Source organism: Typopeltis vanoorti, chromosome 9, assembly GCF_054136105.1.
Source record: "Typopeltis vanoorti isolate ZY-2024b chromosome 9, IOZ_Tvanoo_1.0, whole genome shotgun sequence".
Lineage (NCBI taxonomy): Eukaryota > Metazoa > Arthropoda > Arachnida > Uropygi > Thelyphonidae > Typopeltis > Typopeltis vanoorti.
In genome coordinates, this window is record NC_143557.1 from 73,403,063 (window position 1) to 73,430,348 (window position 27,286).

Genomic DNA, 27,286 nt, shown 5'->3' on the forward strand with positions numbered 1-27,286 from the left:
CCCACTGTAGGGTGAAAGCCTCTCCCATTGTGGGAGGTTTGGGTCTACTACTCCCATGGTGACCCAGTCCATATTGGGAGAATATATCTATACTTGGGTGAAGGAATGTATGAAGGTGGAAGACAATCACAAACATCCATGCCTACGCGGTATTCGAACCCGCAGCCTATTGGCTGGAGAGCGGATACGCTAACCACTCGGCCAACCAGGCCGGCCATCAGTGCATAGAAACAAGCAAATCAAAGAAACAGAATACAAGGTACATACAGCAGTTGGTGGTTTACCAATTAAAAACTGTTGCAGCATGCTAGAAATTAATATTAATAAATAATATTATTAAAAACTATTTTTGATGGTTACATAAGATAAGGATCTCCCAAACTTTTGGGGGAGTAAAGAGAGAGAGAGAGACAATTGTTCTGATTCAGATTTGGCTGATGTAAAAGGGCTTCACAACTTTCTTTGAACAGGCGTTCATATTTAAACCTGCTTCTATGGAGAAGACGAGCTTCATCCCAGTGGATACTGTGTTTAGTGTCAATGCCAGACCAGACTTTTGAGGTTTCATGTATTCAATATAATATTGATGTTCATTAATTCTTTTTTCTGCAGAATGGCCTGTCTGCCCAAAGTATGTTATATTACATTCACAAGGTATCTGGTAAACACCAGCTAATGATAGAGGTGACAGTTTGTCTTTTGTAAATGGCAACAGATGAGAAATTTTGTTGATAGGAAAATATGTGGGAATGAGATGATACTTAAAAACTCTACGGTTCAGAGATACCAGAAATATAAGGGATTTGGAACCCTGCGGTCTGTTGAAGAATCCTGAGGTGTTGGAACATATGAGTCAATTATCTGCTTGATTTGATAGGGTTGTAACCATTAAATTCCATTAACATTTTGATAGTGAGAAGTTCTTGTTGTAAGCTTGAGGGAGAAGAGCACACATTATGTGCTCTATTAATTTAAAGACTTTAAATTTTTTGAATTTTTTGAGAGGTGTGATGAGCAGACTTTGATGAATGTGTCTGCCAGTAAAGGTATTTTTTCAATAAACAGAGGCTGATAAATTACCGGAGGCTGTGTGCGTAAGAAAGATGTCCAAGAATGGTAACCTGCCAGCGTTTTCTTTTTCCATGATGAATTGAATGAGTGAGAAGATATTTTCAGTACGAAATATCTGTACTTCCATTTCATGAAAGTTGATTACCGTGGTGATCGTGTAATTTATTGTTTATAGTCATGCCACAGGTATCTTTAAAGATATGTTCCTCTTCTTTAATAGCTTAATGGAACATTGTAGTTCAATGCTGTCATCGCCAGGTTTCTCCATCTGTCTCTATTATAGGCTGCATTTGGAGTAAAGTTGTCTTAGGTTTTTCATTACTACATCCATAAATGATCAAGCTCATGGTCTTTCTATGGAGCCTGTCAGTTTTATTTGTAAGCACTTGTTTGATCAACTGGTCATCTGCTCTCCAAACATTGATTCTCTTCTTATAAATGACAGAACATAGTTCACCATTATGTTGGAGGGCTGGATATATATAATATAACATAAACACATTATTATTAAGAGAGATCTCCAGGGAGTCAGAGACTCATCCAGTAAAAAAATGTTTAACTAATGAATTATAATGTAAATACAAATATTTGGAGTAAAGTTGTCTTAGGTCTTTCATTACTTCCAAATATAAATTGCATTATAAAATGATGGTACAACATGACAGAATCTCATGTCAGCTGCAGTGTCACCCGGTAAAACAAGGCCCCCATTTTTTTTTTCGCCAGGGAACCAAGACGAACAGCGAAAAGTCAGCTACTGGAACAAATCCTGAAACACGCCCAACTCAACATCACCAGAGTTTAAAATCAGTACTATCAACATAAGAAGCCTGAATGGCAAAGAAATGGAGTTAGCTGAGGAATTTGGATAAATACCAGATCAACACAATAGGGGTGACTGAAACAAAAAAGACAAAAACTGGTGAGATCTTTCTGAGCAATAAATACAAAATGTTATATTCAGGCAATGACAATCAAGGAAAAAAAGGAGTAGGTATAGTATTCAACACTAAATATGAGGCTAATCTTCTTGAATACAAGACAGTATTCAAAGCAATTTTAACTTATGTATTTGACAGCTGGATTAGAAATAAAACACTAGACCAAAGACTAGAGACTGCAGATATGAGTCCTGAGAAACATTAGGGGTGTGAACAGATGGCGTCAATGGCAATATCTTATTAAAAACGAGGATATTAGGAAGGAACTTGACATTGTTAGCATCCAGGAATGTGTTAGCAGAACTAATCTCAGGTGGTATGGTCACTTAAACAGAATGGAAGAGGAAAGATTAACAAAACGTGTTCTCTGTCATGTTGGCAGGAAGAAAAGACCCAAGGTATAGGTGGAGTGATACAGTAAAAAGTAACTTAGAAGACAGATTTAGCTGTTTTATCAGATCAGGTTTAAATTTGGTGGAGAAGTACTGTTAGAAATAAAAATGTAGGCATTATACGAGGGTGATCTGAAAAGTTCTCGGCCTCGACCATAGATGACAACACTATCGGCAAGATTTTTTTTTTTTTTTTTTCAAAGTTGATACATCTGTCATAAGCATCCATATGAAATTGCAAGTCATTCTATCAGATAGTTTGTTTAATACAGCTATCTGAAACAAAATTGTTGTTTGCAAGCCTTGAAATGGATAAAATTGAGTATCATGTGATTATAAAATTCTTTGTAAAACATGGTTTAACACCAAATGAAATTCATTCAAAATTCATAAAAGTTTTTCAGTGATTAAGAAATGGGCTGCCAAGTTTAAACATGGCCGTACCAGCCTTGAAGATGATCCACGTGAAGGACATCCAAACAGTGTAGCAACACCAGAAATCATTGATTGATATTTTGCATGAAGAATTGCAAATGAAAAACTTTGTGCAAGATGGGTGCCGCGATTGCTCACAGCAGATCAAAAATGCACTCGCATGAAAATCTCTGAACAGTGCCTAGAGTGTTTTAACAAGAATAAAACTGATTTTGTGCGTCGATATATTACTATAGATGAGACTTGGATTCACCATTACACACACAGAATCCAAACAGTAGTCAAAACAGTGGACAGAAGCCAGTCGTTCAGTGCCAAAGCAGACAAAGTCGGTTCCATCAGCAGGAAAGGTCATGGCATCGGTGTTTTGGGATGCTGAAGGAATTTTGTTTATTAATTATCTTGAAAAGGGTAAAACAATAATCAGGAAATGTTATTCTGATGTAAAAATTCATGAGAAAAGACACAGTTTGCAGAAGAAGAAAAAAAATCATCTTTCATCAGGACAATGCACCTGCCCACAAAGGTGTTTTGGCAATGGAAAGATTAAGGGATCTGCACTATGACTTGTTAGAACATCCACCCTATTCCCTAGATTTGGCTCCCTCTGACTTCTATGACCTTCCCAAAACTCTTCCTTGCTGGTCAGCATTTTTCTTCGAATCAAGAGGTGATTGCAGCTGTAGAGGGGTATTTTGCAGATCTTACTGAGAACCCCTACAAGGATAGGATAATGGTGCTGGAACATCCTGGAATAAATATATTAGTCTTAAGGGAGATTATGTTGAAAAATAAAAATAATTTTGAAATTATAAACTCGTTTTTTCATTGTTAGGCTGAGAACTTTTCAGATCACCCTCGTAAATGCTGCCATCTTCACTTTTCCCTACAAGTAGTAATGGTAATGAAAAGTGGAGCAACACTTGATTAGCATTTATGACTTCATTTTAGCATGTTTAATTCAAAAGTTAGTTTCAATGATGTGAATGTTTTGCATATTTTTTATTCTTTCATTCTGGAGGAATAAATGTGTATTTCCTTGATTTTTTTTTTTTTAAATAAAAGTATATTTTATTAATGTTTTTTTTTGCTTTATTTTGAGATTTTCAAAATGTCATACAGTGATTCTTGACTATTTTAGTTTGAATTGTACTTCAAAAAATTTAGCACCACTGTTTTTTAAATTTTTTTTTAAAAATTCATTTTTTTTGCAGTATTGTTCTGAAATCTGTAGTCATTTGAAATACATAATTAAACCAAATATAGAACCAAATGAAATCTCTTCGAGACTTACAAATATTAAAATGCAATTCCACTGTCACATTATTTTTCTGTGTCTAGTACCTGCTGAAGAGACCTCAACTGTTGAAACTGTTTACAGTAGTGACCCTCTTCATTATGCATAGCAAATATACACACCTGGAAGGAAGGCGTGCTCTGCATTATGGAATACTGAGCAATTGATGTGAAGTCAACTGCTTTATATATGAGTAGCATAGTCATGAAGAAACTTCATTGACAAACTTTGTTTACTTATGATTCGGGTAAAGGATCAGAACAATAATGTAATTTCTTCATAATATAATTTAGTAATATATGTATGTTTGCCCATAAACATAATTTTTTGTATTCATTCTAAAGCATTTTGTTTCTTCCTTTTATCAGTTCATAGTAGAAGATATTTCTCCATATATTTTGTCTGGCTGTAAGTCATCATCAAATTTCTGGCATGTATCATCAGGTGTACAGGATATTATGATAGTATTACATGAAGAACTTACATCATTACTAACTTCATATCAACATTTTTCCTCCAAATCAATCTGTTATCTGTCAAGACTACAACATCATCAGATCTTATATTTCTGTCTTCGAAGGCACTTTTTATTGTATCAATCCACCTATATCTTGTTCTTCCTCTGGGTCTTTTTCCTGCCAACCTGGCAATGAACACTTGCTTTGCTAATCTTTCCTCTCTCATTCTGTAAGTGACAATACCACCTGTGGTTAGCTCTGCTAACACATTCCTGAATGCTAACAATGTCAAGTTCTTTCCCAATATCCTCGTTTTTAATATGATATTGCCATTGATGGCATCGGTTCATGCCCCTAATCTTTCTCAGGACTCATATCTGTGGTCTCTAGTGTTTGGTCAAGTGTTTTATTTCTAACCTAGCTCTTAGATCCATAAGTTAAAATTGGTTTGAACCCTGTTTATATACAGCTAATTTAGTTGACTAATTTCTCTTATTCCATGTAAATTCAATTGACTTCCTACCATACCAGCTTTGCTAATTCTGTTATCTATTTCCATATTTAATTTGCTATCTTCATTAAAAATTGTGCCTAAGTAGCTGAATGTTTTATTTGTTCTATAGGTTCTCCATTCAGGATTCAGTTGATATTTTCAATATTTCTGCCTGTCTTTTTCTTGGTTATGAAAATCAGCAATAAAAAGACAGACAATGAAATTGTCTGTCTTTTTATTGCTGATTTTCATAACCAAATTTATTACAGCAGTTACTGAGTTTAGTCAATGAATCTTGCAGATTTGCACTGGATTTATTTAGAAGTATAACATCTTCATAAAGTAAAGAGCTGAGATTAACATCTCCAATTTTGATATCAGGATTAATATCACTTTCCTTCATGATGCCTAAGATGCATCATGCCTAAAGGGTGATGCCTAAGATGCATCTTCCATATAGATGATGTATATCCTTGTCTCACACCTGATTTAACATCAAACCATCTTCCTGTACCTCCTTTACTTCTAACTGCTGATTTATAATTCAAATAGAATCTATATATTGCATGATATAATGTTCTGTATACACCATACATGGAGTATTTTGAAAAGCTTTCCTCTTCATACCTTGTCTTATTCCTTTTTCAGATCTATAAAACTTAAATACAAATCCTTGTTATATTCTCAACTTTTTGTCTTAAAGTGAAAATCTGATCCCGACAACCTCAATTTGGCCTGAATCCAGCTTGTTCTTCACCAGGCTTCCCTATCACAAATTTCCTTAGCTATTTCTCAAGAATATTTGCATAAATCTTACACGGAATACTCAGTAGGGAAATATCTTTGTAATTCTCACATTCAGATTTATTTCCCATTTTATAGGTGGGTACTATGAAAGCTGTTCTTCAATCATCCCCAGTTCAACAATCTGTCCAGACTTTAAGTTTGCACCAAAAAATTGTATATTTTGGAAATTATGTCAAACCCACTAACCAGGAATTTGATATTTCCTGAAGAACACCATACATGAAGTGGTTAAAAATGTTTTATTTTTTTATTGGGAATTTTGAGAATTTTATTTCTAATCAGGTTCACAGACTCGCCTATTCTAATTATTTCTTTCATCTTCATTTGAATTCTGTGTTTACTCCTATGTTGTATTAGCATATCTATAGACTGCCTTGTGTTAAAATAAAACAACTATGATTTGAAGTGTTCAACCTTTGAATTTTGTGTGGAAGGTTTCCTAGCTTTAAAATAGCTTTTAGTGCTAATAGAACTTTCAGCAGGATTTAGTGTTGTGAGTTCACTATATTTTATGCTTTATTGTATGTTTCTTCCATCTGCCTCAATTATATCTTCAAATATGGCATTAATAATAGTGCTTTTAAGAAGTTATTTAATGTTAATTTTTATGTTAATTATTTTATAAATATTGTTGAGAAAAAAAATATTTTAATAATATATCTGTTTATAGCTGCTTCCAAATTTAGTTCGTATATTGAAAAATCTAATCATGGCTGGTTATTCACCTGAACATGACGTGTGTGGTGTGAGTGATCCATTTCTTCAGGTAAGCTACTTTCATTAATTTTTATTTTATTTATTTTTTATTTTTATTATTTATTTTGTTAACATAAGATTATGTAAGAAATTCCAGTTTGGCAGAAAATAACAATTCATGTTAGGTCAGTAATTTATATTTAATAAATCTGTTACTTTTATCAATACTCCTTTGATATCATTTGCTATGTATCTACAACATACATAGCCAAATTGGTCTCTCAGCTTCAATTTAATTATGTATCATTTACTAAAGGTATGGTATTGACAAAAAAAATAAAATAAAATAACATGAATTTGGTGCTTTTATATCGTCGAGAAGAGCAGATGAACAGCCCTTCTCCATTTCTCTCGGTCTGTTGCCTCCGTCATTCTTAAACCAGTCTATTCCACGATGTCATTGAACCACTCTCTAGTTGGTCTTCCACATCTTCTCTTCCCCTCAACTTTCCCTTGTAATATAGTTCTTGTCAGATGTCCCGAAGAACCTCTCAGAAGATGTCCTGCAAATCTGGTCTTTCTTTGCATAATATTCTTGAGCAGTGTTCTTTCCATCCCACAATTTTCTTAAAACTTCTTGATTTGATATTCTCTCTTTCTCTCTCTCTGTATAGCTAATCTTTTCCATCTTTCTATAACACCACATTTCCAATGCATTAATTCTTTCCATATCTCTCTTTCTGAGTGTCCATGACTCACTTCCATAACTTGCAATATTCCAACTCTAACACCTATTTTAATATTCTTGTTTATTAAAATTCTCTTCATTTCCATAAATGCCGATTTAGCTTTGCTTATTCTATTTCTAATGTCCAACTCTGAAGTTCCTTTCTCTGAGATCCAACTACCTAAATATTGAAATCTTTCCTCCACATCTATTTTTCTGCTCATTATCATTATCTTGGTCTTCTTTGTGTTAATCCTTAGTCCATATTCTTTACAGGAGTTTTCAAATTCTTTGAACAATTTGTTGTAATCCATTTTCACTTTCTGCCATCACCACTACACCATCGCATATCTTAAATTATTAATGATTCTTCCATTTATTTTTATTCCTTATTCTACATCCTCAAGTGCCTCTCTAAGCATCTGTTCACTATAAAGGTTAAACAATAATGATGATAACTTGAATCCTTGTGTAACTCCTCTCTCCACCAGGAATGCTCCTGTTTCCTCTTTATTTACACATACTGACACTATTCGTGTCCAATATAATCTCTTTATAATTTCCAAGTCATTAAAAGTCAATGTCAGTATTTTCTAGAATGTCAAAAAGCCTTTTATGTTTCACTGTATCAAATGCCTTTTCAAAGTCTAGAAATCCCCAAAACAACTTTCCACCATGGTTTATTGTTTTCTCCCCAATAATTCTTAGACATGTTATAGCCTCTCTAGTTCCTCTGTTGGTTCGGAATCTAAACTGTTTCTCATTCATTTCTTTTTCTATTTTACTCTTAATTCTCTCCAAAATTATTTGTTCCAGAATTTTTGCTGTGTAAGTTATAAGACTTATTGTTCTAAAATTGTTCAGTCTAAAACTCTCGTCTTTTTTGGATTGGGGATAAAAATTGATCTTCTAAACTCCTCTGGTAATTCTTGTCCCTCATAAATTCTGTTAATACTTTGCAATAACACTTCCATACCTTTTTCACTTATATTCCTTATAAGTTCTATCTGTATACCATCTATTCCAGGGGATTTTCCTTCTTTCATCTTTTGAATTGCTATTTCAATTCCTCCCTCATGATGTACAGCCTCTGCCCACTATGCTCTTTCATTTGAATTTTTCCTCTTTCTCTGTCTTCATAAAGTTTACTTACATATTCTTCCCATCTCTGTAATATCTTCTCTTTTTCTATCAGAATTTCACCTCTTTAATTCTTGACTGCTCCAGTCTTTTATCTTTCTTCTTCCTGTCATCATATTAATGTTTTTATAAACACATTTTATGTCATTTCTTTCTGCCTTTGCTGTTGTATCTTTACTTATTTTATCTAACTTCTCTTCCTTTTTCCTTCTTATCTCTCTTTTAACTCCCTATTCAAGTCTTATATACTGCTTTTTTTCTCCTCTGTTTTACTATTAACTAACTTTCTTCTTTGTGTTATTTTCCTCAAAATATTTTCCATCTTCCATGGTTTCTTTCTTTTCTCTCTTTCTTCTTCTTTTTTGGCTAAATGTAATTCTGTAGCAGTAATTATGCTTTCCTTCAGAATCTCTCATTTTTCACTTACATCATCACTTTCTTCTATATTTCTCTCATTCATTTCTTCCTCTACTTTCTTTGCAAATTTATTTGAAGTATTTGGTATTTTCAGCTGCCCTGTGTTCCATGATTTGTTTTGTTTCCTTGTAGTTACTTTTTTTAGATTAATTTTCATCTTAGTTGATAACAATATATGATCTGTATTAGAGTCTACTCCAGGATATGTTGTCACATCTTTTATAATGTTTCTATATCTTTTGTTTATCAAAACATAATCTATCTGATTTCTTCTACTATTTATATCCTCCCCTGGGGCTTTCCACGTATACAATTTTCTTGGATATTTCTTAAACCAAGTGTTCATAATTGCCAAATCATGTTTTCTACAGAAATCCAACAGCATATCTCCTCTTTCATTTCTCACTCCCAATCCATATAGCCCAACAATATCTTCCTCCCTTCCGATTTTTGCATTCATATTGCCCTGTATTATAATTATATCTTTTGTTTCTTTACATTTCAAACCCTGTTCTATATCACCATAAACTCTCTCTACCTTCTCATCCTCATAATCACAAGTAGGTAAATATATCTGAATAAGTAGAATATTTCTTGGTTTTGCTTTCATCTTTATCACCAAAACTCTGTCTGAGATTTGCCAGTAGCCTTCCATGCATCCTGCCACTCATTTATTCAATATTATACCAACACCTGCTTGATGTTGCTCTTCCCCTCCTGAGTAAATTATTCTCATTTCGTCCTCTGTTCTAAAATCTCCTTTTCCTTTCCATCTCACCTCAGCCATTCCCAGAACATCTATTTTCAATCTTAGCATCTCCATCTTTACAATCTCCAATCTTCCAGTTTGAAGTAAGGTAATCACATTCCAAGATCCAATGTGAAATTTACCTTTAGTCTCTTTTCCATATGTATATTTTCCTTTTTCCTCTTCTCAACCTCCCACAGGCTTTAGTAAAGATGATTCATATGACTGACATGCAATCTTGTCAATATCCATGCTGGAATAAGTGACCTCCCTGGTAGCCAATTGCACAGTTCTGGACCCAGGTGTCCCATCCTGAACTGTGCATCACTCGTCATTTTGATCCTTGCTGCTCATCTGAACTAGGGGAAAGTAGAAGCATAGTGGTTTCCCATTGCCTTCTATGCATGAAGAAATGAAAAAAGTAGAAACATAGAAAGATTCACCCCTAGCCCTCGATTACTCTATAGCATTGGGGAAAAGGAACAAGAAAAAAGGAAAGAAAGAAATAAGAGTTCGGACCATCCTATAGATAATATAACAGATGTATATTACATGAAATAAGGTATGGTCCAGTATCAGGTATCTCGGGTTCTCCACTCCCATACTCATTAAAGTGAGCCCTTGAGGAAGCTTTTATATCAGAGAAAATAAATTCTATATTCTTGTTGAGACACTTTTGCTTAACAGTGTTACTTTATGTACATATATATGTGGGAAAGGGATATATTTCAAAATCTGGAGCATAATTTTGCTGACGCTCTTTCTGTTGTTCTTGATCGAAGCTCTTCAACTATTTTAATGTTAAAATGACCACAGCATTTTAGTGTTATTTTATTATTAAAATCATATTAATTCTCTAAATGAGAAGAAAATGTACAAGAAGTGATAATTGTGCCTCTGAAAATTTAGAATTATAAGGAAATTTAAGATGTCATTTTTGCTTTGCATTCCTGTTAGTATATCCATTTACGTTATCCAGTTGTGCTGTCACTGTACTATTGAATGTGAATTGATTGTTAAAGCAAGACCTCTGTTTAACAGAAACCATACTCTCCTGTACACAGGATCCCAGTGTGATCTACCTAACTTAGTGTGATTCCTGATCAAAATTTCCAATACTTTGATGACCATACCAGAAAAACTAATTAGCATATAATTTGCTGCATAGGTCTTAGCTCCATCCTTGTATAATAGAATTATCTTGTTCTCCTTTCACTCATTATTGCATATGCTCAAACTGAAGTTGAATAACCACATTAGAGGCATTGCTAATTGTTTTGCATATTTCTTCAGCACCTATGCTGATTTCCTTTCTAGTCCAACTGCTGTCTTTGAATCAATCTCTTGTAACACCTTTAAAGCTTCTAACTCATCTATTACTATTCTCTTGTCCAGTTTTTCCCCAGCATCTGAACGACCTAATGAAGGTATCACTTAAGAACTCAACCATTTCTTGTGCATCTGACCTTTTGCATTCATCGAAGTTATTCTTTCATGATCATTTTTTCATTTACTTGCTATGCATTTTTTCTGACCAGATTAGAAAACCTTCTTTTCATAATGTGGTACCACCTTCCTCACTAGCACTTCCTTAGTGTCACTAGGGAAGTGGTAGAAGTCACAAAAAATCTCTAGTCTTATCATCACTCTGCTCACAAACAAATCCACAACATCCTCCTTTTTTTTGTATATTTTACTTTATTTATTCATCCATTTAACTCTTATGCAATTAATTCTAACTAACTATTATCTTTTTAATTACTCTTTGAATAATTCCCATGCACTATTGATTCCTCTACTATGCAGCTTATAATGCTGCATGGTAGAATAGTTCTTTATAGTTCCACGTATGACTTAATGTAAGTTGTTACACATTTTCACATCCCAAGAAAAAACTTCTTGATTATTGTCATCATTTGGAAGCATAATGGTCAACTTTTTTATAGACAAATTCTGAGATGATATTACTAGATTCAATGTTCTTGTACTGCATTCCCCTTCCATCATTGTGGCTTTAAATAGTTATCCTTGAGTAATCCTTAATTCATTTTCCCTTGTCTTGCATGTTTTCTAATCCCTCCAGTCTACATCTCTATAGTTGAAATCACTGCAATGATAGACTTCCTTTTATTCACAAGAATTTTCTGTTTATGCTGTTCAGTCATCTTCAGATGATCCTGGTTTGTAACAGTACCCAGTTGTCTATTTTGTATTGTTAATCTCTTTATCACACTAAACATCCTCACATCTGTTTCTTCTATTACTTATACTACCAACTGATATGCATTTACAGTTCACTCATAAATATTATATGCACATTTTTAGAAGAAACTTTGTCCATTCTGGTGAGTAGTTAATATTTTGATAAAGCTAGGTAATTATTTTTATTAGAAAACTGGGTATACTTACAGAGTTATCCCTTTTTATCACAAAATTTACCTTAAAAATTACAATAATACAATAAAAGAATATTTTACTCGCATGTTTTCAAAATGCACTTCTGTCTCTTTTAGTAAAATTTTTCATTATTATACAGGTATCTCCACGGAGTCAGAAGATTCATTATTCATACACTAGCCATTATTCACACAATACCTATCATTCTTCTCCTTAAACTCATTCACTGACAAAGCACTCTCAACCATCTCTGGCAATTCATTTCACCCATTCATCACTCTCCAAGCAAAAAATCTAGTCTTAACAACTACACGCTTACACAATTTCCATAGGTGACCCCCCCCCCCCCCCCCTTGTTCTCTACCTTTCTGCCATGTACTGGAAAAAGAGTCTTCGGTGTCAGTTCTGTAAAACCTCTTCAATAACTATACGCTTCTCTCATGTAGCTTCTTTTTTGCCTATCAGCTAGTTGTCGAAGCCTAGAGATCTTCAAACTATTCTCATAGGATCAGTCCATAGACTTGCCACAATCTTTGTTGCTTGTCTCTGGATCCTCTCCACCACTTCATTCCCACAGAATCCAAGTGACCAGATGTGGAAAGTTTATTTTTCACTTGGTTAGAGTATAATAAATTTAGTTTAATCCTTTATCCAAGTGTGAGCAAACAAAGTTTGCACCTGAAAGCATCTTCAGGACTGGGGTAAGGTGGTACAACACCAGGGCACTCATTGCAAAGGTGGAGCAGGCTACCGACACTCCTATCTCAGTAACTCCCATAATGCAAAACACATCTCCTTGCGGATATGTCTAATGTTATGCATTAAGGGAAGGGCCACAACCCAGACTAGTTTCGACCTTTATTGAGGTCTCTTCAGTGGGAGCCAGGCCCAAGTGGAGATACCAGGCAGAAGCATTAGCAGGTCATCAGGAATGCCCTGGTGTTGTACCACCTTACCCCAGTCCTGAAGATACTTTCAGGCGCAAACTTTGTTTGCTCACACTTGGATCAAGGATTAAACTAAATTTATTATACTCTAACCAAGTGAAAAATAAACTTTCAACATCTTTCTCTAAATCCAGAGTAATTTATTAAAAAAGAGTGGCACACCATTTGGCAACTCCTACAGGTAGAGATGACCTGCTAATGCTTCTGCCTGGTATCTCCACTTGGGCCTGGCTCCCACTGAAGAGACCTCAATAAAGGTCGAAACCGGTCTGGGTTGTGGCCCTTCCCTTAATGCATAACATTAGACATATCCGCAAGGAGATGTGTTTTGCATTATGGGAGTTACTGAGATAGGAGTGTTGGTAGCCTGCTCCACCTTTGCAAGGAGTGTCCTAGTGTTGTACCACCTTACCCCAGTCCTGAAGATACTTTCAGGCACAAACTTTGTTTGCTTACACTTGGATAAAGGATTAAACTAAATTTATTATGACCAGATGTGGTCTTGTTAAAGCCTTATAAAGGGGAACAATAACCTTTCTATCCCTGCTGCTCTTCAACAACATGTAATCTAATGTGCTGTATTTAGCTACCTTGCAATAATTATCTTTGTAATATGCCCTCAAACCTTCAACTCCCTGTTCACAATCACCTCTATCCTAAATCCCTGGCCTCATCAGTTTGTTGCATTTCCATCAGTATATACTACACAGCCTCTGTATTCTTTCCACAGTGCATTACGTTATACTTGGCCATATTAAACTGGCAGCCATTTACCTTTGCCCAGATTACATGGTAGGAAAAGTAGGCTATTAGTTATCTTCAGCATCTCTACATCACCATCATTTACTATCACTCCCACCAGTTTTTCATCATTGGAAAATGATGAAAAACTGGTGGGAAAATTTGATTGAAACTGACTGTTTCAATCAAATCATTCTTTATATCATTGATATGCAAATTTAAACAACAGAGGACAAAGTACTGATGTCTGTAGTATCACTAGTTGCCTGCATTCACCTGTACTCAACTCCTCCGTAAACTATTTTGATATCTGCCCATCAGCCACCCTCTAATCTAAATCACCAGATTCATATCCATCCCCATTTGCTCCAGTTTATGCAACTAAGTTCTATGTGGAATCTTGTATAATGCCTTTGCAAAGTTCAGCAGTATCACTGAGTAGCCATTTCCTTTATATAATTCCAGTGTCACATTATTATGAAAAGTAAGCATAGTAAGGCAAGACCTATCCTTCACAAAACCATGTTGCCTGGTATCATACATTCTAATAAGTTTAAATGAAGTCTAAATGAGCTTTTGAATATGACTACTGAAGACATTTTAAGAATGACTAATAGTAAAAAAAAAAGGCTGGCAAAGTGGATTTGGTGGAAATAGCATTGGAGGGAAATGAAATCAGTTCCAAGGATGATAAAATGATGAAAATTCTGAAGTTCCAAACTTTACATTAAAATCATATGGGAAAGCATGAACTTAACCGAGCAATTAGAATCTTATTTTTTGGGTGTAGATCCTTTGACTGGAAGGAGCACAAAGTTCAAAAGGAACTTCAAAAATACTTTGCTTCATATCATGAAATTTACAAAGATCTATCAAGCAAATGCAAACAGACACAGAATTATTGACTAAATGGAGTAGAAGATGCATGAAATCTAGATTCTGCAAAAGAAAGTTCAGAAGGTGAAGATATTCTGCAACAGAGAAAACAAAACATCCCCATTTGATTGTGTTTAGCAGTGATGAGGAGGAAGAAAATTAAATGATTGTATATATTAATCTGACATATATGTATCACGGTTTGTAAGATGTTTGTTCAGTTATGACTATTTTTAATCAGAATTATTAAATTCCAATTAAAAATTTAATAATTCTGAAAGTTATAAATGGCCTATTTTTGATAGCTCTTGGAATGTGACTCCCCCCCCCCCCTCCATTTCCCTCTTTATGTACTAGTTCTTAGTCCCAATATGCTTTCACATTACAAGATTTTATAGGAACCTAAGTATTTGTGCTATACAAGGGTTACTTGTATCTGATTATTTCATGGAAGGAATAACGAATTATCATTAGGTATTCATATATACTTCACTTGGCACAGAAAAATTTTTAAAAACATAAAATTTTTAAAAACAAATGGTGTGTGTGTGTTTATATATACATACTGCTTGGAAAAAAGTCAATGGACACCATAGTGTGAGGAACAAAGAGCCATGGTGTTCACCTTAATAAGATGTAGGACCTCCTTTCACTGTGATGACTTCAGCAATTTTATGGGGTGTATCCATACTTTCCACAAGCATACAATAACAATCAGTGGGAATTTTGGGCCGTTCTTTTTGTTGTAAGCATATAATGAGGTCCTGGACTGTTGTGGAGTGGATGTCCCTTGACCTTACTTGGTGCTCCACTTCATCCCACAGATGTTCAGTAGGGTTGAGATCAGGGCTCTGTGGAGGCCAGTCAAGTGTGGTGACATTTATGCCCACATATTTGAATATTCCAGAATATTTAGATACCTCTTGGAGTTCAATGATCAGTGCACCATAAACATTGAGGCCATACCAGGAAAAACAGGATCATACCATCTCACCACCTCCGAATTTCATAGCTGGAGTTATGCACTCTGGTAGGAGACATTTACCAGAAATCCGCCACATCCACACCAAAGTCCATCTGCTTGATAGAGGGCATAGCATGATTTGTTGCTCCATAACACAGCTTTCCAAGCTTCCACATCTTACTTGCTCTTTGCACCACTGAAGACAACACTACATGTTAGTAACAGGTAATGTGGGGCTTGCATATTGCAGCCCTACCATGGAAACTCATGTTGTGAGCCTTGCTTCTGAATGTTTTTGTGCAGATTCATGTTATAGTCAATGCCGGGAACTCCACATTCAACTAATGGCATTTTTACATGTTATCCTTCATAGCACCCTACAGTCGCATTTGATGAATGTGGTGGGTCATCCACTGCAGGTAGCACTTTCAATTGACTCCCTGCACTTCCATCTTAGTATGGCATCACTGATTGTTGACCTGGGATGGCTCTATTTGTTAACAATTTGCTGAACAGATAGGTCTACAACATGGCATCCTATCACAATACGTCTTTCAAACTCCATCAGTTCCCTTCTCACAGCCATTTTACCCAGAAAGTTGCACTGACTTGAAAGCATCATATTCCTCCAATTTTTACCAGCTACAAACACCTGATTCGTTCTATGGCACAATGCACCTTGCCCATGGGGGCATCCATTGACTTCTTTCCAAGCAGTATATGTATAACTCAATAAGAAAATATCACTTTTGAGATTTTTTTGTACTATAAATACACAAATGTGTATTTATAGTATTAGTTTTATATGAAAATTCTACTAAATTGGGAGGGGAATGGAAAATTGATGTGTTATGTATTAACAAATGTGTAAAATGTGTCCATCCAAAATGGGAGTAATGTATTACATGGTCAAGTGAGTTATTACTGCCAGATGTGCGATATATGAATATTGTGTGTGTGTGTTAATTGGATGAAGTTTAGGAGAAACAATAACTAATAACTGTTTTGTGATTTGTTTACTATTAAAATCTCTTCTCTTATTTAACAGAATGTTAGGTAGAAAAAGTGTTCATTATAGTAGAATTAAAAAAAGAAAGAAAAAATTGGGACTTAAAAATTTTGGTTTCAGTTAGTCTAGAAAAGGTGTTTCTGATTAATAAATAAAGCAATCAGTAATCTTCTAACTAAATATTTGTGAATTTTGAGTACTGAAATATTTTCAGTGTTATTAAAAGGTCCAAACAACAAAGCATAGTTCTAATAATGATTGCCTTAGTTATTCCCCCCCCCCATACACACATGCATTCGTCATGCTGCATACTAAGCGTACAGCCAGGGCTGTATTTATGCACAGGTACACGAGGTGATAACTGGGGTCCCAAACAATGAGGGAGGACCCTGGAGCACTAGCCATGGACCCTTCCCACCTCGGGAAAAGTGTAAGTACAGTCCTGCATACAGCACAGATTTAGAATTTAGATTTAGATGGGATCTTACCTTGTCCTCGTTACAACTAGCATTATTTGAAAGTAGTTTATAGAGACATGTTTTAAAGGGGGGAGGGGAAGTGATCCTCTTTTCAGTAGACTGCTCTAATAAATATTTTAATGGAAAAGGAATATTCTTATTCTAGTGATTATTGAGATGTTACATCATTTTCATTTTAGAATACGTCTGATTATGTTGAAATTAGTATTACTCTGTAAAGTGTTATTTTTTTTTCTTTGAGAATTTTGAAGCACATTTTCAGTCGTTGCTCTACATTATTTCCAAGAATTATAAGCTGCAACAACTGTAACTATTCATCTTTAATAGAAATTATAAATTAAAATGAATTTAAGTCCGCGCGGTTAGCCTAGTGGTTATGCACTTCGCAACCACATGGCTGGGGAAGGAGTGTCCTAGGTTCGATTCCCGTCGGTGACGTGAGGAGCTGAAGGATCTTCCTCAGCCATAGCCAAGTTAGCCAGTCTTGGGCGTGGACAGCAGGGTTTTTCCCCAGTTTATTCTGGGGTTTTTCATCCTGCAAAGCAGGCAAACTGGCCCTGAGAACTCAACACTACAGACCATAGGATACACCGGGGCATAAGGCTGACCACCTTATCCTGTAAACGGAGTGAGGTCCGATGATCAGTGGACCCTCGACACCACAAGGTAAAAGAGGGTATAAGGCAGATGAGATGAGATGAATTTATGTTTGATTCTGAACAAGAAATCTGGTTTTCTATATTTAATGGAATAAAAAGATTAGTTGTTTTGTAAGTGACAATTTGTCTAATTACACAGAACCATTCTGTGTTTAGGTGCTCTTTACAAAAAAAAAAAAAAAAAAAAAAGAAAGAAAAAAAAAATCCTAGCTAGATACAGGGTGTTCGGGATAAATTTGACAGTTTCGTAAGGAAAAAGAAAATCTTCTTTGTATCTATTAAATTTATTGAATTGACAAAAAAACATTACAGGCAGAGTTAATTACAATACTATCAACAAGATTTACTCAAAATAACCACCATTAGCATCGATCACAGCTTCAATTCTGCTTCGGAACCTCGAACAAGCTGATGCTACAGTCTCCCTGGGAAGGGCCGCAAAAACTGTTTTAATTTTATCCATTAACTGGGCTTTTGTATTACTGGAAGTGCGATTGGTGTCTTTTTCAACTGCGCCCCATACAAAATAATCCATGGGGTTAAGGTCTGGGGAGTTTGGAGGCCAAACATTTGGACTGGTGAAGTCGTAGAAATTTTCAGACAACCATTTTTGACTTTTCCCAGAGGTGTGGCAAGGGGCCGAATCCTGCTGCCATACATACGGCCTACCATTGGCTACCCTTGTTATCCAGGGCTTGACTACAGTTAGCAACTCCACGAACAAAGCCCGAATTCCAATGCCAGGGTTCTTCAACACCTGTTCCTGCAGATTTGCGAGGAATTCTGCTGTACGAACGCAATCAGATCGTCTGCTAGGGATCTTTCTTCTTGCTACATCCTCGTAGTCACCATTGCAAGTCTCTAGTTCATGCCTGATTGTTTTTACTGTATTCAGGGAGCATTGGGCAGCAGTCGTAATATCCTTATTTTGATGGCGGGCACGAATCATCATGATACAAGTTATTCTCTTCCATGATTCAGGTGGGTTCCAGCTATCCATCCTTTCTGACATCTTGTATATGAATGAAGAAGGGTCCAAACTTTTAAATGAAGAGAAGTGTGTGTTAATACATGTAACTTACGGAAAAATATAATTAATTATAAATATGTCAAATTTATCCCGAACACCCTGTATATGGCTCTCATAAGTAATTTCACTTGCTTCCCCCACTTATGTAGGGTAGAAGACAAAATATTTAGTTCTTTATTCTGGAAATAAAATTTACAATTATTAATGGCTTGCTTTTCCGTCAAATAACTCTGGTGAGCAAAGTAATTATTATTGTTTTTATTATTTCGGTTAAAATAGTTCATATTTTAAAAAATGTAAAGAAGTATAAAGATGTTTCTACCTGAAAGATAAATAGTTTTGGCTGCTGCAGTTTCTAAATCTTGCAGAAAGCATGTAGAAAAGTTAACTTTTAAAAATTGTACCCAAAACTTGCAAAAATTAATTTCCAGAAATCTCCCTAGCACATTGATTTGAACATGTATTAATTTTCATATTAAATAATATCTCATTGATTATGTATATAAGTGAGATGTTTTTTCATGTTCAAGTGGTTTTTAATACAGCATAAATAATTTTGGTTGTTCAGGGAATGTTTCATATATGAAATAAAATTAAAAAAAAAAAATGAAAATTCAGAATAGTTGTTAGTGATATCTGATTGATATGCTAGTCCATGTTATTTACCATATTGATTTTAAAAAAATAAATTATATTTTGGCAGTAAACAAAAGATTCAACATATTGATCAATTCTGAAAATGCCAAGAATTGAATTATAATGAAAGAATTCTGGAGTTTTTAACAAGGATTAAAGTTGTGCTATATTGACAGTTTTTATTTTTTAAATAGAAATTAAACTATGGAAAAGAAGAAAAAATGAAAAACAACTAATGTTTTTCTTTGAGTTTTTAGTGTCTTATTAAACTTATGCTCAACATGATCTCCAAGTCTGCTTATGTGGATGGATCACTCCATAAACCAGGATTGTGTTTTGACTCCACCTTCTGAACACAGTATCTCCATAGAATAGTCAAAATGATGACCTGACTTTCTCTTTCTTTGGAAGGACTTCAGTTCAAATCAAGTCTAAGATGTGAACAGCCTTTATTAGGTTACATAATGAAAATTATGGAAACAACCACCGTGTTAGAGTAAAACTTTAGATTAATATAAACCAAAATAAATACTTGACGTTTCGACCTTCACATTAAGGTCGTCATCTTGGGTATACACAATATACAAAGAAACAAGCTGCACTACAATCTACATGGCATGCTAAAGTTACTGACCAACTGTTACAACTATTGGCCTGACCTCTGGTGGGGAGAAAAAACCCTTACTACATCAAGCTGCAGTCCTATTATTGTTATCTATTAAGTTACAAAATTAAATTAAGCTGGAGAGCAACATGTTTACAAAAGGAAAAAAATTAATAAATAAAATATTACTGTATACATATAAATTACAACCAACTGCTATGGATAGTAGCCAATAAAAGGTGAAAAATTGTTTAGAGTCCTAAAGTCAGGGTTTGCTGGAAACTAAGTCTTTATTAGATATTTTCAGATGAAGGTGACTTAGCCAGTCTCATACAGGGTTGTCAGAGTTTTTCCTCTCAGAACTCAATATTAAGATTTTCATCTCTTGCAACCAATAACTGACCACCTTGTGAATTTTTTAACGACAGGTCCCACCTATAAAAGGTCGTAAATTTATAGTGCATTACTACAGTACATTGTAATAGGTAGGGCCTAGTAGGGAGCTGATGGAGTGTCAGTGGAACAACCCTTTACTACTTCTTAATCAGTATGCTTTCCAAATGTATTGATGATGTCATTTCTTCTCTTGGTAACTCACACCATAACCTCATTTGTTATTATTACTTCCAATATATAATAACTGGCCATCTTGTGAGTTTTTTAACGACAGGTCCACCTATAAAAGGTCGTAAATTTGTAGTGCATTACTACAGTACATTGTAATAGGTAGGGCCTAGTAGGGAGCTGATGGAGTGTCAGTGGAACAACCCTTTACTACTACTTAATCAGTATGCTTTCCAAATGTATTGATGATGTCATTTCTTCTCTTGGTAACTCACACCATAACCTCATTTGTTATTATTACTTCCAAAGCAGTAATAAATTATCATAATAATAAAAAAGCACCAAGAAATCCTAATATTATTTTGAAATGACCAAATGTTTCCTTTTCAAAATGGCAGTGAATCTTTCTAGTTCCTTGTCAACAACTTCTCTCTCTTCTTGCCAAACTCTTATTTGTTCAGATGGTGTAACCACAACATCACCTAAAGATGAGACAGACCTTGACATAATTTTTCTCTACGCTTCTGCATAGATAACGATGGCAAATCATTTTCCACATTCCCAAAAATACTCACTCCATTCCTCTTGTAGTCAAAAATTAGGAAAATCCTGAATAGCTAGAACACCAATGAGTCATCTGAACTTGATCATATCTCTCTTGTTGTGCTGAAAACTTGGATTTCAAAATCAACACATCACCACTTTTTCTATTTGCCATTCATCTACCCATTACAAGCATGGAAACAAGCCTATATTCATTCCATTCCAAAAATAGATGAAAAAAGTCAGCCATCAAACTAGTGTCCAGTTGCTCTCCATTCAGTTTTTTCAAAAATCATGATAAAGATCCGACTTCTTCACCACTTGAAGCCTTATCAACTGATTAGTAACCAGCAATATGGACATTGCCATTCTCAATTCCATAGCCTATCTCCCAGCCATCACTAACTACTTTTGTACACAAATCATAAAATGTTTTGAGAAACTCGTATGGTAACTCTTGACATTTCTACAGCATCCTTTATCCTTTTGTGTTTTTGTCGTTTTTTATGTAAAAAGTATAGCTTTTTCAGAAATTGACAGTACTGTCTGAAGAATCAATTTAAAAATTTATATATATTGTGTCTGTCATTTTCAGCATTCATAACAAGATATGGCAAGAAACTGTACACTTAGACAATTCTTGAATCAAAAATATCTTAAATTGGTATGGCTTGAATAAAAATAAGACTTTTCAGGTTTGGAATGGACAAAAATTCTCATCTTAAAGTTCTGAAAGTTAAGAGGTATACAGTAATTTACATAGCATGTCTGTAAACAAATTGTACAAAGACTTCTGAATTAAAAACTGCTTTGCACATACATAATCTAACATGTGATTAAGGCATTAGAATGCTACATGTAATCTCAAAGTCAGAGAAATGTTGCTTGACTTTTTTAAAATTTATTTTAAAGTTGGAGAGGAAAATTCACCTTAATGAACTAAACAAGCTGAATTTCATTTACTTTTGAAATGAATTTTGCTATTGCAGAAATAAACACTTGCAGAAATAGAAAGGAAAGTGGGAATAAAAGAAGCATTTCAACTCAAAATATTAACAAAACTTTTATTGAAATATATCAGTTTGTCATTCTAGATATCTTCAACATTTATCTTGTATAACTCTGCATGTAATATAAAGTAATTATAAGTTTATGTGTAATCTGCAGAGCCTTGCAGTAACTTACATAATGCTAGAGTCAAAGAAAGACTTGTATAGGTTTGATTCTAGTTGCAACCAGAGAAACCCTGGTTTTTTTTTTTATTTTTTTTTTATTTTATTTTTTTTTTTTTTTATAAGAGCTGATTAACAAGTTAGTAGTTCATTACTAGGAAAATTGTATTTTCAGTCTTGCAACCCACAAAATTGATCATAGAATTCTTGCTATTTCAGATAGTTTGGAACATGTGATTTTTGTAGTTGTCTGCTATACTCTTGTCACCTGTAATCTATCAATTGTCAGTAGCCATAAACTCAAATGCTGGTGATGAAGAGTGGAAGACTGACTGTGTATTGATTTTCAAAATTAGCTAAGAGTTCTGGCCTACTCTTATTTGGAAAACAAAAAAGTTGTTATATGAGAGGATGATAGATTTATGTATAGTAATCACATTTCCAAAAAACACTTTGTTTCTAATGGAAGGTTTTTGTGAATTTGATAGTCATTAGAGATATAATATATAGTATGCAAGCCCTTCTAGGATTTTTTTTTGGGGGGGGGGGGGGTATTTTGGTCTCTTTTGTAACATTAATAATCCAAAAAATTGAATGTGTAAAGCTTTAAAGAAATGAATGTTCTTCTGGTTTCATACATTTTAGCGTATTTAATGCAGTATAGTTACTTCATTTTTGTTTATTATTTTTAACACAAAAATGGTCAGCCATAGCAAACAATTTTAATCATGCTAAACAAGTAAGTACATGGAAATATCTGTGTTATTACTATGTCTACAGGCTAGCCATTTGAGAACATTATAATTAATTCAGTGCTGGATTAGCAAATTTTTACTGTAATTCACTTGCTCCTCATCTCTCTCTCTCTCTCTCGTTTCTCAAAAATTTCTCACATTGCAGCTCTCCTTATTTGTAGATAGGATTCTCTTTTCTTACAAACTTTAAGTTGCAATATATCATTGTTCAAGAGGTTTTTGCATTAGATGATAATAAATGTAACTGTTAATGATGACACATTTTTTAAACATTTGCAATGATCTCCTTAAAATATATTAAGCACATAAACATACAGTTCTTCTAGCTGATTAAGTGAACCAGCATAAAACTAAGCGAAAATATATATTTTCATTTTCTGTAATTTTGCAAGCTGTTCTTTACTGTCTGAATTTTAAGTTGTCTGCTTGTTTGCCAGCTACAGTTTTGATGTATTTTTGGACTGCTGTTCCAAGATTTAAATGAACACTTTTTTTCTCTCTGTGAATCTGATTCATGAAACCAATCATGCATTTGTATAATGGGGTATGTTATTTTTTAGAGCTTTCCTGTCAACTATGCCAGTGCAATTATTGGTGCATTTTGTCAGCTTTGGCAGTTTTATTGATAAACAGTTGTTGAGAGTAAGTTATCTATATTTGGTTTTGTTGGTTAGGATATTTTAGATTCATACTCATAATGATGTATTGACTTCAAAATCAACAGGAAAATTACAAAAGATGACACTTAAGCTATATAAAAAAAATTACTATAAATATATATGTACATGGATAGATTCTTCTATATTAAGTTATTCTCTGTTGAATTACAATTGGTAAATATTTTTTTTTGTTATATTTAACTTTTAAATTCATATTGAAAACAAAGAAACATTCTAGAAATTACTCAAAAGGTGTGGGGGGGGGATGTGTGTGTGTGTGTGTGTGTGTGTGTGTGTGTATATATATATATATATATATATATATATATATCATATCATTTGTTTCTGAGGGATGATACCAGAAAATATACGTAAGAAAAGTTAATATAACTTCTTTAGTTTCATTTGATTATAGAGGTATGTACTTGATTTTCTCTCATATTACTATCTGAATTACTGTTCTCATCACTTCTTTTATGCTATCTACCCATTCAGTCTTACTTATCAAATTCCTTAAATCTCAATTAAAGAAACGGCTGATTTTGCTTTTTTGTAATGCTTTCATATATCTTCTTTTAGCAAGCAATTTTTTCTGATGAGCATTTTCCTTTAATTCCTGAGGTGGGGCATAAAGATTATTGTTCTTACTATAGAAGTTATAACATTTAATCGGACAGAAAACATTCCATTGTAAATTTTTTTCTTATTTTATGGAGAGTATTTATTTTTCTTGCTCTCAGTTATTTTGAGCATATAGCATTCTCATTGATATATGAAGGCTTGATGCATTGTTTGTGCTTAAGTATTAATTTCACTATTCTTCCTTGGAGAGTACATAAAGATCTATTAAAAAATCTTCTGAGATCACAGAATTCAACTTGGCAGTTTTCCCTCTTTCCTACTTCTTTCTTTCAGCTCTCTAGCTAGTCTAGGCAGCAACTGCAGTAATCTTCTATTTATCCAATCTTCAAAACAACAACCCTTCAATTAACTAACTCTTGCATGTCAGCTGACTTCTCTGTAGAGCATTATGTAATAGTACTTCAATTATCTAAACTCATTGTTCTGATGTTGAAGGATTAGATAAATGGTAGCTTACCATATTTCAAACCTCATAACCACTGTTCATGCTTGTCACTGTGATTTAAAAATGAGACTGAAGCGACAACATGGCTGCATTTTGTATAGTGATTCCATGTCACAATGATATATGATATAGCAAAACTACTATAATATGACATACATTATGCATACTCAACATTTCTGTGTAACTTCTTAAGGATTGCATTATCAAGATACAGTAATCATGTTTCTAAGAAGCCAGGTTACTTGGCATGACAAGCCATTGAGCATAACATGAAAGGGAAGGTGGGATGGTAAGCAAATGAATAGAAATATGTAGGCATGAAATTAATAACTTAATGGTGTAGATTTTTTTTTATGTGAATCTAACAGATCATCATCATCAGTGCATATTCCTTTTCACAGAGGTGGACCCCATGATGGAGAAACATTATATGATGGATGGTAATTAAATAAAGTAATAAAAATGTAAAGCAGAAGGAGTTACTGCTTGGCATTTATCAGGATGAGATTCCCAAATTTTTGCTATAGATAAATAGTCATTCTGACTTAAATTTGGGCAGTCTAAAAGCACTACTGCACTCGTGTTGAAAAATCGCATTGCTAAAACAACACTGATGTAACAGGTGAGTTTGGATAGAGGTCAGTGTCCACTCCATGATGAGCCAAGCCAGGTTTTTCAGGCTTATTATGAATAATGGTAGATTGACATTTCTGCAGTTACTTTTCAACAGAACATCCTGATTGTCTTCATTCTTGCTTTGGACAAACGGGATCCCATTTTATTTATTTAATTACCATTGGTCTTGTAATAAAAATATAAAGTGGAGGGAAAATTAAAAAATATAAACATAAATGGATGGAACACATTGAAAAAAATGAAAACAGAAAGATTACTAAAACAAGCCTTAAAGTACGAGCCATTGGGAAAAAGAAAATCAGGACGTCCTCTTAAACGATTCAACAATGACTTCTAAGGCCAGAACAGGCCATGCTACGCCTAAATCCTTGATACTCATGATGATGATGACCATTGGTCTTGTGGTGTTTCTATAGAACATTGCTCATATCAGTGAAAGGGATCAACAGTCCATTGTTGTTGCTCCATCTTTTGAATTTCTTGTACATTTCCTGCATTATTAAATTATTATAATTAATTTCTTGTGTGTTTCTGTTAATTTTTTACTATATTAAGTGTAATTAAAAATGTGTAATTGACTATCTAAATTTTCTTTGTATCAGCATTGTTCTTCCACATGGTAGTTTTGGTAATACTAGTCATAAATGAATTAAAAATGAGAACATATAAAAAAAAGTTTTATTGTAAAATTATTGTATTTAAAAATTAATTTTAAAGCCTGTTTATGAAAGCTATTTATAATACTGTAAAAATGAGCATAAGTAACTTGAAACTGAGTACAGATGGGCTGAGTTATTTACTCCTGAAATTCTGTTCTTGAGACCAAATATGGAATGTTCAAGCCCAGTTCACCAGAAAACACTTGCTGGGAACAGTTTCATCTATGTCATCCCATATGAACTGGCTGTCCTTATCTCTTATCCTGAAGACCAACACTCTACCTTCTCAATTCAAGGTGTATACATTTGGCAGACCATGCCTTTGATGCTCTGCACAGAAATGAACGGAGAGGGGACCTACTGTGCTTCATTGCAGTAAATACAAACATGAGAGAATTTTTATGGGATTAGAAGCAGATTTTAAAAAAATCAACCTAAACTTCAATAAATATGTAATACTTAGACCTAATAATAGGTTTAATGTTGGTGGTTATTCATAGTGTTTTTGGTTACAAACAACACCAGAACAGAATAAGTAATTAATTTATAAGTGGCCGATACTTTACTGGATTTCAAACCAGCATTTCCTGAGCACAAATTAAAACTGGATAAGACACACACAAGAGAGAGAGAGAGAGCACTCCATTAGATTGTTACAGAAACATTTCAAATTGTGACTGAAAAGTCTCTAAGGGTAAGTTATCAGGAGGGTGAGAGAGAGAGCAAATGAATGCAGCAAAGTGTGGCAAGAAAATTTTGGGCCAGGTCTGATCAAAAGGAGGATGTCAAGTTTTGTCAATTTCTGATGTTGGTATGAGATCATGTATACTTGCTAACCTTTCAATAGAGGAATTTGTAAAATGTAGATGGTGAGGTGAACAGTAGTTGTTAAGGTTACCACCTGAATTCCTGTTGGGAATAATAGATCTGTTTTGGATGACTGTAAATAGCTGTACATAATGTTCATGACTGTTTTCGACTGCCATTGTGTTTTTTGGTGAAAAATGCTTTCTTGAGGGTGGTCATATCTTTTTGACATAATATTCCTTCATTGCTCTACTGTCCCCTGAAAACAAACACACACACAAAATTGTTTCATAAATTCTTCTTGAATAAAGGATTGAACAATTTATTCCTTATAAAACAGTAATGCAGTTGAAATAAGAATACAAAGCATAATTTTAGAAATTATGGACTTTACAACCGAGTTATAAATAACTCTCTTAATTTCCCGACGTTTCGATCTT

General features: G+C 34.1%; 1 protein-coding gene across 3 annotated transcripts in view; it reads left to right on the top strand.

The window, feature by feature from the left end:
• The window catches only part of LOC150103156 (AP-1 complex subunit gamma-1-like), a 418,791-nt gene that overhangs the window by 146,283 nt on the left and 245,222 nt on the right, over positions 1-27,286 (top strand). For all 3 annotated transcript variants that reach the window (XM_090398388.1, XM_090398390.1, XM_090398391.1), the window contains exon 7: positions 6,565-6,660. In XM_090398388.1, coding sequence (XP_090254514.1) covers positions 6,565-6,660 — 96 coding nt within the window. The remainder of the gene's footprint in view (positions 1-6,564; positions 6,661-27,286) is intronic.